The sequence below is a fragment of the Nyctereutes procyonoides genome, unplaced genomic scaffold, assembly GCF_905146905.1.
Source record: "Nyctereutes procyonoides isolate TBG_1078 unplaced genomic scaffold, NYPRO_anot_genome, whole genome shotgun sequence".
NCBI classification, from domain to species: Eukaryota; Metazoa; Chordata; class Mammalia; order Carnivora; family Canidae; genus Nyctereutes; species Nyctereutes procyonoides.
In genome coordinates, this window is record NW_026575126.1 from 25,747,086 (window position 1) to 25,761,301 (window position 14,216).

Here is a 14,216-nt window from a genome sequence, read left to right on the forward strand (position 1 = left end):
TCGAGTCTCCAAGTCAGGCTCCCTGCGTGGAGCCTGCTTCTCCCTCTGCCTGTGTCTCTGCTTCTCTCTTTCTCTCTCTTTGTCTCTCATGAATAAATAAATAAAATCTTAAAAAAAAAAGATTCAGTATTGTTGCCTTTACAGTGTTCCAGCTGAAGCAAATAAAATTTTCATCTATACCAAATCTATTCTTTTCACACTTTATATCATTTTTCAAATGGCATTTCCTTGAAAAAGCTTTATTAAAATTTCAGCCATTTTTCAACTAGGAACATAATGCCAGACTATTCTTTGTACTACACCCTTTTGAACATACTATTTGTTAACATACATTGACAATATTTGTATATTTTTTCTGACATGTGTGTGTCTTTTATTAATTATTTTTTTAATTTTTTTGAGGTCAAAGATGATCTCTATTCTACATTCCTTACCTACAAGCAGATAGTGGAATACAATACTTTTTAGAAAGGTAACTGATTATCATTTACCTTTTAATATAAAACATAATTTGTATACATTTTTAAAAAATTAAAGTGCTTCACTGTTTTGGAAATATCTGTTTCTTTTATTTTACTATATTTTTAAAATTCTAGTTAACACTGGTGTAATGTTGTTTTCAGGAATAGAATTTAGTGATTCATCACTTACATATTACACCCAGTGCTCAACACAAGTGCACTCCTAACACTCATCACTCATTTAGGCCATCTCACATCCACCTCCCCTCCATCAACCGTCAGTTTGTTCTCTATAGTTAAGAGTCTCTTATGGTTAGCTTCCCTCTCTTTTTTTTTTCTCTTCCCCTATGTTTATCTGTTTCTTTTCTTAAATTCCTCATGTGAATGAAATCATATGGTATTTGTCTTCATCTGACTGACTTATTTCACTTAGTGTAATACACTCTAGCTCCATCCATGTCACAAATAGCAATATTAGATTCTTTTTGATGGCTGAGTAATAGTCCAATGAATATATATATATATATATATATATATATATATATATACACACACACACACACAAACACACACACACACACATTTTATACCACATCTTCTTTATCCATTCATCAGCCAATGGACATTTGGGATCTTTCCTTAATTTGGCTATTATTGATAATGCTGTATTAACATTGGGGTGCAAGTGTTCCTTCATATATCAGTATTTTTGCATCCTCTGGGTAAATGCCTAGTAGTGCAATTTCTGGATTGTAAGGTAGTTCTATCTTTAACTTTTTCAGGAACCCCCATACTATTTTCCAGAGGGGCTGCATCAGTTTGCATTCCCACCAATAGTGCAAGAGGATTCCCCTTCTGCGTCCTCACCAACATCTGTTGTTTCCTGTGTTGTTAATTTTAGCCATTCTGACAGGTGTGAGGTGTTATCTCATTTTGGTTTTGACTTGTATTTCCCTGATGATGAGTGATGTTGAGCATCTTTTCATGTGTCTGTTGGCCATTTAGAGGTGTCTTCTTTGGAAAAATGTCTCTTCACAGTCTTCTGCCTATTTCCAAATGGATTATTTATTATTTTTTTTAAGATTTTTATTTATTTATTCATGAGAGTCACAGAGAGAGAGAGGCAGAGACACAGGCAGAGGGAGAAGGAGGGAGCCTGACCTGGGACTCGATCCTGGGTCTCCAGGATCATGCCCCAGAATGAAGGCGGTGCTAAACCACTGAGTCACTGGGGCTGCCCTGGTTTTTGAGTGTTGATGGAATTATCAATTTAAGGTACATAATGTGACTATATACTATGGAAATTTAAAAAGCCACTTTATGCAGAGAAAATAACAAAAGGTGCTATAGATTTTGTAAGAAATTACAGAAATACTTTTTTTTCATTCTAAGTGGGTTATTAAGAAATATAAACAAAATAGGATATAAGATTATTTTATTTCATTGAATACTAGAGTTTGTGTATATCATAATCCAGATATAATTTTCTTCACAAAGACAGTATGCCTTTTTATATCTAAACTTCAATTCAAATACAGAAAGATATATGTTAAGAGTTAGGCTACGAAACTGAATCTCTGATGATATATCAGGAGTATTTGCTTCCCAACTGCAGTTGACTATGGGTAACTAAAATCATGGAAAGTGAAACTGAACAGAAGAGGCAGGAGATTATTATACTACAGAAAAAATTATAAGATATTTTTCTCTAACTTTATAATACTACACTGAGATTAATTTTCCTTACAACCCAACTAAATTTATATATTTTCAAAGATCACCAGAAATATCAGAAATGGAGACAGAACATAGAGACTCCTGACTCTGCGAAGTGAACTAGGGGTGGTGGAAGGGGAGGAGGGCGGGGGGTGGGGGTGAGTGGATGATGGGCACTGGGGTGGGGGCACTTGATGGGATGAGCACTGGGTGTTATTCTGTATGTTGGCAAATTGAACACCAATAAAAAATAAATTTATTATTAAAAAAATAAAAATAAAGAAAAAAAAAACAAAGATCACCAGAATTATGGCCTAAATATGATTCTTTTTATTTGGACAATCAAAAATATACATGCAGCATATACTCAATTGGCTGTCTAGGAGTTTGAAGTAAAAATTTAGTATTTGGATGTAATATTTCATATATTCTCCTTCTGAAAGATATTATACTATAAATAAGCAACATCACACATATTACTGGCTACTCAGAAAACTACTAAAATTACTTCATCTCAATTTAATATATACTGATTACTAATATTTGGCTGCAGAGAAAAACTCTGGAGGTTTTTGTTACTATTTCTTTCTTTAAAAAAAAAAAACAATTTGTTATTTAATAAAGCAAAAAATACCCAAATCAAAGAAATTGTTAGCCAAGTTTAAATAAATTTACAAGCATACTTCAGAGATATTGCAGGTTCAGTACGAAACCACTGCAATAAAGCGAATACCACACAATAAAGTGAATGAATCAAAAATTTTCTGGTTTCCTAGTGTATATAAAGTTATGCCTATACTACACTATGGTCTATTAGGTGTGCAATAGCATTATGTCCAAAAAACAATGCATGTACCTTAATTTTACTTATTTTTTAAATTTATTTATTTATTCATGATAAACAGAGAGAGAGAGGCAGAGACACAGGCAGAAGGAGAAGCAGGCTCCTCGCAGGGAGCCCCATTGAGGGACTCAATCCCTGGACCCTGGGATCATCCCCTGAGCCGAAGGCATATGCTCAACCGCTAATCCACCAAGGCATCCTACACATACCTTAATTTTAAAAATTAAGAAATGTTAACCATTATCTGAGCTTCCAGTGAGTCATAATGACTAATCACAGATCATCATAAGAAACATAATAAATAATGAAAAGGTTTAAAATATTGTGAGAATTACAAAATGTGACACAGAGACATGAAGTGGGCAAATGCTGTTGGAAAATGGTGCCAACACTTATTCAATGTAGGTATGTCACAAAGCTTTGATTTGTAAAAAAAAAAAAGGAAAAAAAAACACAGTATCTGTAAAGCACAATAAAACAAAATGCAATAAAACAAAGTGTGCCTATATGTTCTGAATAAAAAATACCAAATAATAAATATATTTAATAGAAAAATTATAAACTGAAGGTAAGAAAGATTTCAAATTAGTTCACCCTAAATAATCTAACCTCAAGCAAGATTTAAAACAAATCAAGTGACTGGTGTAGAAAATCAGATGTATAAGACAATTAGTTATAAAAACAAAATTTCATTATTTATGCTATTAGAACTTCTAGAACACTCTATTTTCTTCTTTTCAAACAAAATTAAGTCAGATTATTTTGTGAGGGTTTGCTTTTCACTGACAATATTGTGAAATTTCTTCATTGTCAGGGTGCTGCAGTGTCTACCATACTGTATTATTGTATTGTGGCTCATAAAATCAGTTGTCAGCCACTATTTGTACAATGGGTACAAATAAATTTACCAGAAAAGTCTCCATTCCAAGTATAATAACTAAAACCTCTTACTACTTTCAAAAGTAAAACCAGTTTTGATTATAATAATTTACCTACATTTTTCAATTTACCAGTTTTCAGAAAACTAAACTCAAATTTCTTTAAGATGAAGTTTACTATTGCTGGAAGGATGGGAGATGGGAGGGGGTAGTCAGGTGAAGGGCATTAAGGAAGACATTTGATATAATGAGCAGTGGGTATTATTATATGCAACTGATGAATCACTAAATTCTACCCCTGAAACTAATAATACAGTATATGTTAAACTAAATTGTATTTAAACAAAATGTTTTTTAAAAAGATGAAGTCTACTGTGATATACATTTATTCACCATTTAAGGTATTAATAGCACTTACTAAATTCTCATAACAGAAATTATACTGCTTATATATATATGTAAATATAATATACTCTATATTTAACATTCTGTATTTCATATTTTACATTCATATTTTATATACTTTATATTTTAATAATGACTCAGAATATACTTTATTCATATAGATAGTGTAGTGTGAGGTAGACAAAAGCACACTAGAAAAAAAATCAAGTAAATTTAGCTATTCTATCAAGTAGTTATGGGATCTGGGATAAATCACTTAGCCTTGATGGGTTTCAAATTTCCTTTCTCTACAAGGAGATAGCTAGATAGATTAAAATTCCATTCATCTAGATTCTGTTACATTTCTTTTTACTTATTAATATTAAAACATATTCTCATAGTATCTTATATGTTTATATAGATTTTTCTTTGTCCTGATTATATTAAATAAAAAAGTGGCAACTCCAGTTTAATTTACAGATACATACATAAAACTAGATATTGCTGTTCTGTTTTTTCAATAATTTAAGTTTTAAAAATATTAACAAAGGCATATGTTTAAATGTGTCCATAAATAACATACAAACACAAGCAACGTGGTATTGTTTGTTTCATATAAAATTGGCTTTAGTTGGGCAGCCCCAGTGGTGCAGCGGTTTAGCGCCGCCTGCAGCCCGGGGCATGATCCTGGAGACCCGGGATCGGGTCCCACATTGGGCTCTCTGCATGGAGCCTGCTTCTCCCTCTGCCTGTGTCTCTGCCTCTCTATCTCTCTCTACATCTCTATGAATAAATAAATAAATAAAAATCTTAAAAAAAAAGAGACAGAAAGTAATTTTAAAAAATTGGCTTTAGTTGTATAATGGAAATCTTTTTTCATTTAGTTATACTGATATTACTTTTAGGTTTTATATCACTTATATTTTGTAATAAATTGACTAATAGTACTTTGAGTTACAAAAAGTTTTCCAGAAGTAAATGTTCATCTTTTGAAACAAATATGAAGAAATGCAGTTACATTACACATTGCATTAACTGTGATTAAAAGTAAAAATATAACCTTTTAAAGGCCTGAAAATATATATTACAAAACAGAAACAAGATAGATTTTGCCTAAGCATTAATGATTCAGTAGACAATGTAATTTCCATTTATCTTTTTCAGCTGAATACATTAAAGAAGATGGGACATTTTGAAAATAATATTCCAATCCTTTAACACTAGTAAATTGAGTATCCTCTCATTTGCCAGATTCAACATTAGAAAGTTATATATTAAAATTAATGACTGAATTCTGGAATATTCAGATAATGTTATATCAACTGATAAATGAATAAGGCAAAATGGGCATACATTTGCATTAATAATTTTAAATTAATATTCTATTATAGTCTGAACATGGTATTCAATAATTATTTTGTAGAGGTTTTTTTTCATTTCAGTTTTATATGCCAACAAAAGTTAGGATATTCTGAAAATAAATATGATATCAGAGAAATGGCTTTAGTCAATGATAATGTATATTACACAATATAGCAATTAAAATACCTTGATCTATCAAAGATAGATTGGTAGGCCAAATGCAGGGTTTGAAAATATACCGAAATAAATATGGAATTAAATATATGATAAATGTGGCACTTTAGGACAGTAGGAAAATATATTATTCAACAGATTTCAAATTATTAGTCATTTAGAGAAAAAAAGTCTAGATTTTTTGCTCTTTACAACAAAATAAAAACTTAAAATTTGGCTTTTGTTAAACCAGGCAAATATTGGATCCCACTTTCAGGTCTTCTGAGAACATAAATATAAATCCCTTATAGAGAAAAATGTACTCATTGCACTCCCCACAGAATATCTACAGATAAGCTTCAAAGAAAATTAACAGAATGAATAAACAAACAGACATATGAAGAAACAAAGAATGATGAATGGAACCAGTAGACACTACAAAGAGTGTAATCAGACAGAAACTTTAGTGGAACTCCCAGAGTATGAAAATGAGTATTTTTATATATTTAAGGACAAGCTTGGAAAATGAATTAGAAGATATAGCAAGCAGAACTTTTAAAAATACAAAAAAAATTAATAGTCATGGAAGATAAAGTAAAAAGGTTTAACATATATCTAATAAGAGTTCCATAAGGAGATGACAGAAAGTCCATGAGAAATTTCGCCAAATGATTTAAGTCATCAATGCAGATTCAAGAACTCTGATGAAAACCAAATAGGGGAAAAAAAAAAAAAAAAACTTAGGTAAATCACTTAGTTGAACACTAAACATAAAAAGATCCTTAAAACAGACCCCTTCCAGAGACAATGCTCAGTGAACAATAATTAGGTTTCTGTTAATTTTCCAATAGCATCAGTGTAAGCGAAAGAAAACCAGTTTCCCATGGCAATTCCAATATGAAAGAAAAAAAAGGAAAGGAAAAAAATGAAGAAAATCCGCAAAAATGTGAATAAAGCAAATCCAATATGGACTAATAAAGCATAATACTATCTTACCAAGTTTTAAAAGGATAAAATTAATATGCAGAAAACACTATTTTATGACTTAGGAATGAGCTAATTTGAAGTACAGTACTTTACTCTCTGTCAGAAGACCCACTCAGACTAACATACTAAATGACACAGACCCATACTATAAAGCAGTTGTAAAAACTTGAATTCACTCAGCCCTAGAGAAATACATCTTTCATGTTAGTCAAATATTGGCATCTCAACTGTAAATGAAATTGACCCATGAATTCAGAACTATTTATTTAAGCCAAATGGCATATTCAAATCTGCTTGTTTCCCCCCTAAAAGCATAACAGTTTTTAAAAGCTGTTCTCTTGGGCACCATTTTATGGCAGCAGGCAGGTAAGACTCTGACAGTCCTCTTAGAATGGAAAGAGGTTGTCTTAGTTCTCATCTAGCAAAACAAGTGAAGGGACTAGCCTTATGTATCAAAGGAAACCTCATCACCTTTATTTTGTAAATCTAAAATATTCATATTTTCAAATACAGTTGAATAATAAGTTGTGGGCTTCCTAATACTTTTTTATCTCCTTATTTCTCTGTCATGATAGCGGGAGGAAAGTTTAATAGGCTTACATAATAGGCTATGTATTTGGACATTAGTTTCTAGGCACTGGGAAGCCAACATTTTTTGAGCAAGGGAGTGATATAATTAGAGCTATGCTTTTAGAAAATGATTCTGGAAATGATCAACATTCTACTTGATAAAGGCATTAAACCACTTAGCCATTGTAATTAAAAAGCAAACCCAAAAGGAGGATGAAGTAAATTGATTACACTTCTGCTTCTTAACATTTTAACAGGAATATGCATGTGTGTATGTATGTGTACACACATATACACATATACGCATTCACATATATCAAGACGACTTCCTTTAAATAAAAATATTGTTATCAGTAGTATTTATCAAATGAATTCTGCTGGTTACATTTTTGTTTCTCCTCTGATTTCTTGTTACTTTCAGTGGAGATCTATGATAAAGAAGAGCTTTTTCTTTTACACTGAATCATTTAGTCAGCTTTCCTCTAACGTGTATTATTAAATTTATTTATCTACCTATAAAAGCCACACAAATCTGGGCACACAGATTCTATAAAATATATAAATCAGTGGAAAAATCAATACTTTACGATTTGATGGAAAATTCTAAAAAGAGAAAGTATCTCTATTGTTTAAAATGAAACAAAGGAACATTTTTAAAAACAGTTATTTTTTTTCACTACATTTATAGATCGACCTCTTGCATTCTGATATAAAGTACTGTTTTTTTCCAAAGGAAAGCTATCAATAAATATAACCCAGTATTCACAGTTTGATGATTCTGAAACGTGTACTTCCGATTGAGAGATACAATTGCAAACAACAGCCTGCATGAACGAAACAGAGAAAAACTGACTGAGGAGGTACAATAGCATTGAGTGTACCTTTGAAAACTAGAGCTGTAATCCAGTTTGTAAGAAAATAAAGAATGGAAGTATTGGGCTAAACTCCACTGAATCACAGAAACCTAACACAATACAATACAAGTGACATCCTTTTCTCAAAGAGGCACAAGGCTCATTGAGACTGGCGATTCAATTACCCTCTCAACCTGGAAAGAATCCCCCTCCTGAGTTGAGGTCCACTGGCAGAGCAATGTGGGACAGCCTACATTGTACACAGCTGGTAAATATCTAAAAAGCTGCAGGCTTTAAAGAACAAGAATCTCTGACCTTTTATGATTACTTCAGTGATTCTTCAACAAAACACTACTTAACGATAGAGTTCCTTAAATGCCTGGCAAAAGATCACATTTTCAATTACATGTCTCCAAATATCTTCTCTTCATATCAAAATCTGTTTAAATAAATAGCCAAACAAAATGCTTCATTAAGCAGTAAAGAATATTGACAAATAAAAAAGAAAGAATATTGACAAATTAATGAAACGGGAAGTTTTCCTAAAATAGAGATGATTCTGATCTTGCTTAGACATTTTATAAACTTCTCAAAAAATACCATTATTCCCTTGGGGTCTTTTTTTTTTCCTATAAATTTGTATAGACCTTGAACGTATGGGGTATACACTAATTAGAATCACAGTATCACCACTGAACTTTGGAATATCTAGGGAACATTTAGCTAGCATGGATCATAACTGTAATATCTCTTCATGCTTAAATTCAAGAGTGCTACCTTGGAAATAATTTTAGCCAAAACACTTCAGACTTCAACTTTGAACATTTTGTTTCACTCCTTTTCTATGAAGTCATTATTAAACAAATAAGATTTCACTTAACAGTTTCACATAAATTATTTATTTTCACATACAAGACAGAGGTCTTGTGATGATAGATATTTGGTATCATGAAGTTAATAAATGAGATCACTTCCTAGAATTCATCTTAATTATACACATATAACAAACAAATATAAAGCATTAGGGATTTTTCTACTATGTATGGGATTAAGTCTCAAATTTTGAGCATAGAATTTCAATGTTTTCACAACTGAATCCCAGTCTAATTGCCTTGTCTTTTCCCATCACTCTTTTCTCTGTAATCTAGGCCCTACCATAGCGACACTGGAGTTACTACATTTGCCCAAACTTGCCACATATAAATTCACATTGCTACTTTTGCCTATACTGAATATTCTTCCTGGATTGCATGGATCACAGCCCCAGCCACATCCAATATGGCTAGAGTGTTGTGGGTTTTTTTTTAATATATCTATTTTTGCTCATAAATTATGAACTGAATGTAGAGGTAAATTACCACATCAACAAAATATTTGTTAAATAATAACTATTAGAGATGTTTGCATACAAGTATTATTACTTCATACTACAGCCTTGTAAGACACATGCTGTCTTCCTCTCATAAATAATTTTCACTGGGTTCAAAATAAGTGCTCAATCTAAAAATTTAACCTAGACTTCAAATCCTAAGAAATATGTCCATGTAGATTAATACCACACCATATACCTAAGGAATATTTTTAATTCTTTTGAAATCCTTAAGCTATATAAATGTACCATTTTTCTCCTGAAATATTTTTTAAAAATAATTGACATTGAGAAATGGTCTTTATAAAAAAAAAAAGGTAGCTGGTTGTTGAAGGAGCACTTATTGGATTTGAACAGTATTTTAGAAGATAAGTGTCAAACATTGTGAAAGAAGAATCCTCTGCATCCTTTTGGGAAGACTTCCTTCAGCTTTTGCCCATTTGCTAAAGCATCAGACACTTGGGTAAGAGCTCATAATACTCCTCTTACAAACAAAAGATATTGTTTAGGGATGCTTGGGTGGCTCAGCAGTTAAGAATCTGCCTTCAGCTCAGTGTGTGATCCTGGTCCCAAGATCAAGTCCCAGATAGGGCTCCCTACAGGAAGCCTGCTTCTCCCTCTGCCTGTGTCTCTGCCGTTCTGTATATCTCTCATGAATAAATAAATAAAATCTTTTTAAAAATAACTATTAATTATTCAATCAAACATTCACTCAGTGAATAAAAAGCTGGGCTTAGGCTTACATTGGTTTCAAAAAAATAAAGATTAAAGTTCCTTTTGTTCTACGATGCTCATAAAAGCCTGTTTTCTCTTTTTTGGTCTTTGGAGGTTTTTTTAATTATAACTCTATCTAGTCTCTATGACTTATTTCAAATCTTAAACAAATAACTGAATTTTAGCAACAGGGAAAGGTCCATTTCCTTGATGTGTCTCAGTGTTCCAGACTTAATGCCAAAACAGAGATATTTTACAAATTTGAAATGTGTTTTGCTAATCAATGACAGTTCCTATCTATAAGCATTTAGCAAGCTTAAGCTACAATCTATTCAGTGAGTGCCTTGCATTAAAAAATCATTAATTTCAACAAAAACTAAATTTTAAGTCATTAAACAATGAATGTGCATTTTTATAATAATTATATCACAACTTGGAAGAGACTAATTAACAAAATGTACATTTTTACACACCTATAAAAATCATATCTTTAATACTTTAACCCAATTTACTAAGACAAGCTTTATGTTTTAACCATAGGTCTTAATAGATAGATACCAAGATCAAATGCTGTTATTTTCACTTGCAGAGCTAAATCTGAATTTACCTTGTTTGCAATACTTGTGATAAATGATTTGATATCTAGATTAGTAGGACAGCTCTTCTGACAGGGGGCATCTGCACATTTCAGGCACCTAAGAAATAAAATAACCAGATTAAAGAAACTATAAAGTAACTGAGATAACAGTCAATGTATTATCTACCCAATACCTATTCAGAGTTAGTGTCTAGTAAGGACAAATAAAATAGTGCTATTGTTGGGTACAAAATCTTTTTCTAAGCAGTAAACAATATCTGTGTTTCATTTTTTGTACACCTTCTGAGATATATGAAATAGCACCACTCAGGCTAACCACCCCTCTTTTCGGTGTTCCTCTTAGAGATTAAGAGTACCATACTTATCTAAGATACACCATTTACTCATTTACTAAACCAGTCTTGTTTTGATCTCTCACTAAACTGACAATACTTAGAGAATGTAGTCTTTTACGATAAAAGTTTTATATGGCTTGAGGACCACAATTATACAAACACAGAAGCAAAGTCTCTCATTTTATCACCTGTAACATCCTTTCTTCTTCCCTTCATCCCTTCTACTTTGTCTCCCACCTTTCCTCTCTCCCTCCTTCTTTCCCTCGCTTCATCTCTCCCTCCCTCCACTTTTCTGATGTTTTCTTAACCTACAAACTATTCACATGGCAACTGGGCTTTGTAGTACATGCTTCAGTGCATAGTGCAGATCCACCCCCTTCCAGAATGAAACATTTCCCCTGCTGCTGTGCCCTCGGCCAAAGAGAACAGGCTCAACCAAGGTCGTGTCCCCTTTCCAATGGCAGCTTGCTTTCAATTACAGGACAATGAAGAGGTTAGAGGCCCAGTACCCTTGTCCAGACTTGGGGAACTAGTCTGCAGAGATCCACTGCAGCCTTTATTATGACTGTCTATCCAATCCTGATTCCTTCACTCTTGTTCAGATGTTGATCTTCTAATAACCTTCCTGCATATTAATCTCATTTCAAAATATGCTTCTTGGGGAACCGACCACAGACATGTTCAAACTTTAGTGTGTCTAAGAACCAGCCTGATTAATGTCACTGTTTCCACAGAGGAGCCCCTTCTGTCTGAGTTATTGGCATGAGAATTTGTATTTTGGGGGAAAAAAGCCTTTGGCGTGATTCTGATATACATCGTTGGATCTACACAGCAAGAGTCACAATTCTAATTCAGGACTGAAACCTCTGGCTAGAATGATATTTCACATGCACAGTAGTGTTATTTGTTCATTTATTCATTCACTTAATAAATATTTAATAAGTCCCTGTTACATGGCAGAACTTGGGATATGAGGATATAAAATTCAAGAAGACCACCATGGTCCTGGTTTCATGCACCTTGCAGTTTGGAGGAAGTTCAAATATATAAGGCAATTGTAGTTGTCAATGTTAATTTGGGTGAAAACAGTATTTTAAGGGAGCATATAAGAACAGTAGTGCTGGAAGGTAAGAGTCATGGAGGGCTCATTGGGAAGAGGAATACGCAAAGGGAAAATTGAAGAATGAGTGGGTATTAGGGAAGTGTAAAAGGGTAGGATTTGGAGTCCAAGATCACTCAAGAGAATTACCCAATATATGCCCAGGCCTGGAAAACATGACAAGATATGTAAATTAATACAGGTTGGTCTGTCATACAGTAAGAACTGAGTAGAGTAGAATTAGGCTGGAGATCTAAAACTTTTTTTTTAAGATTTTATTTATTTATTCATGAGAGACACACAGAGAGAAAGAGGCAGAGACACAGGCAGAGAGAAGCAGGCTCCATGCAGGAAAGCCCAACGTGGGACTCGATCCCGAGTCTCTAAGATCACGCCCTGGGCTAAAGGGGGTGTAAACGGCTGAGCTACCCGGGCTGCCCTGGAGATCTAAAACTTAAGATACACTTTTTAAGATACACTTTTGTCACATTCATCAGAATTTCAGAAGAAATTCTCCAAGAATTTCTTTGAGAATGAATCCTACACTGCTTAGCGACAAAGGTAACTAGCTAGCTCATTTTCTCTCTACTTCCATGTGTAAAGACCTTGCTTCATTTCCTTTGAGAAAACAATACAGGTCTCCTTGTCATTCTTTTGTGAGTAGGAGAGTCCTCTTCATTGTCTGAACCAATTTCTCAGCACCTAATTAATATCTTGTTTTTAAATCTGATCTCTTTTCTCTGGTTTGTGCCCTTACCCTTCTCTCTAAATTAAATTTTACACAATGAGTACCGAAGGCTTTTCATAATCAATTGTCCTTCTGAAATGTAGTCATTAAACCTCTCCCCTATCATTTCTCTAAATGCCATTGTTAGATTCACATCTATCATTTAGTTGAATTTCTATCTTCTCATACTTATGATTTCCCCCTAAAACACTGTCACTGAGTTCAAAAAGAACTTCTTGAAAGTGTAACCAGCAGCATACATTGCACAACAATGCAAACAGAGCATAATGGATGGTCTATTTAGTCTATGATGTTGAAATGAGATGATATTATATGTATTGTCTTCACATAGATAAGCATATTGAGCATTATTAGTGATTTGAAAGGATTTCCTATGATGTAGTAAAATAAAATAGCTAAAAATTTAGCAAATAATATGTCATCTTAAATATCTTCTAATTTATTTTTAAAAAGTCGTCAAACCATTTTAAAAATATTTGGCAACTCACAGTAATAAAGCAATAAATGTAGTTATTTGTTTTATATGTGTATTGGTGTATAAGTACGTATATGTGTATATATGTCTGTGTACATATATATCATATATCATTTAGCTTCTGCTTATCCCTCATGAAGTCACACAAGTTTTCTGCTTTTCTTTTTTTTAACACCCAACTTGAATAAGGCAATTAAAAAATAAAGTTATATTGTCAGCAGATATGAATGAGCCAAATCAATGCACAGCATACTTCCCTGTTTTTCTAGAAAAATCTTAAATTCAACATAAACAGATTCACTTAACAGCACTGACAATGTAAGGATTTTTAGTTGTGGTTATTAAGCCTCTTTACCAAATAATTCCCTTTTTATTATTGAGCTAGTTCACAAATAACAGCTGTTGGAAATGTCAGATGTTAATGAGGCAGGGCAATGCAAACCTGAATTGTAGCATTCTTTTTTTTTTCTTTGGTGCCATGAATATGCCAGAATGGGCAGACTCTGATAATAATACCATCTTGCAATTCTCTAAGCGCTCTGCAGACTAAAGTGCATCAGGCTGCCATTAATCCCACTTATCACTCTGACAGCTCAGTAATTACACTACTGCTATAGCCAGGTAGTCCTAATAAAATATCAACCACTGCACTGGAATGCATACTGGTGA

General features: G+C 32.9%; 1 protein-coding gene across 1 annotated transcript in view; it reads right to left on the minus strand.

Moving 5' to 3' along the window:
* DPYD (dihydropyrimidine dehydrogenase) overlaps positions 1 to 14,216 on the minus strand; it is an 802,527-nt gene that overhangs the window by 598,124 nt on the left and 190,187 nt on the right. The window contains exon 4 of the mRNA XM_055340016.1: positions 10,900 to 10,987. Within this exon, the coding sequence (XP_055195991.1) occupies positions 10,900 to 10,987 (88 nt within the window). The remainder of the gene's footprint in view (positions 1 to 10,899; positions 10,988 to 14,216) is intronic.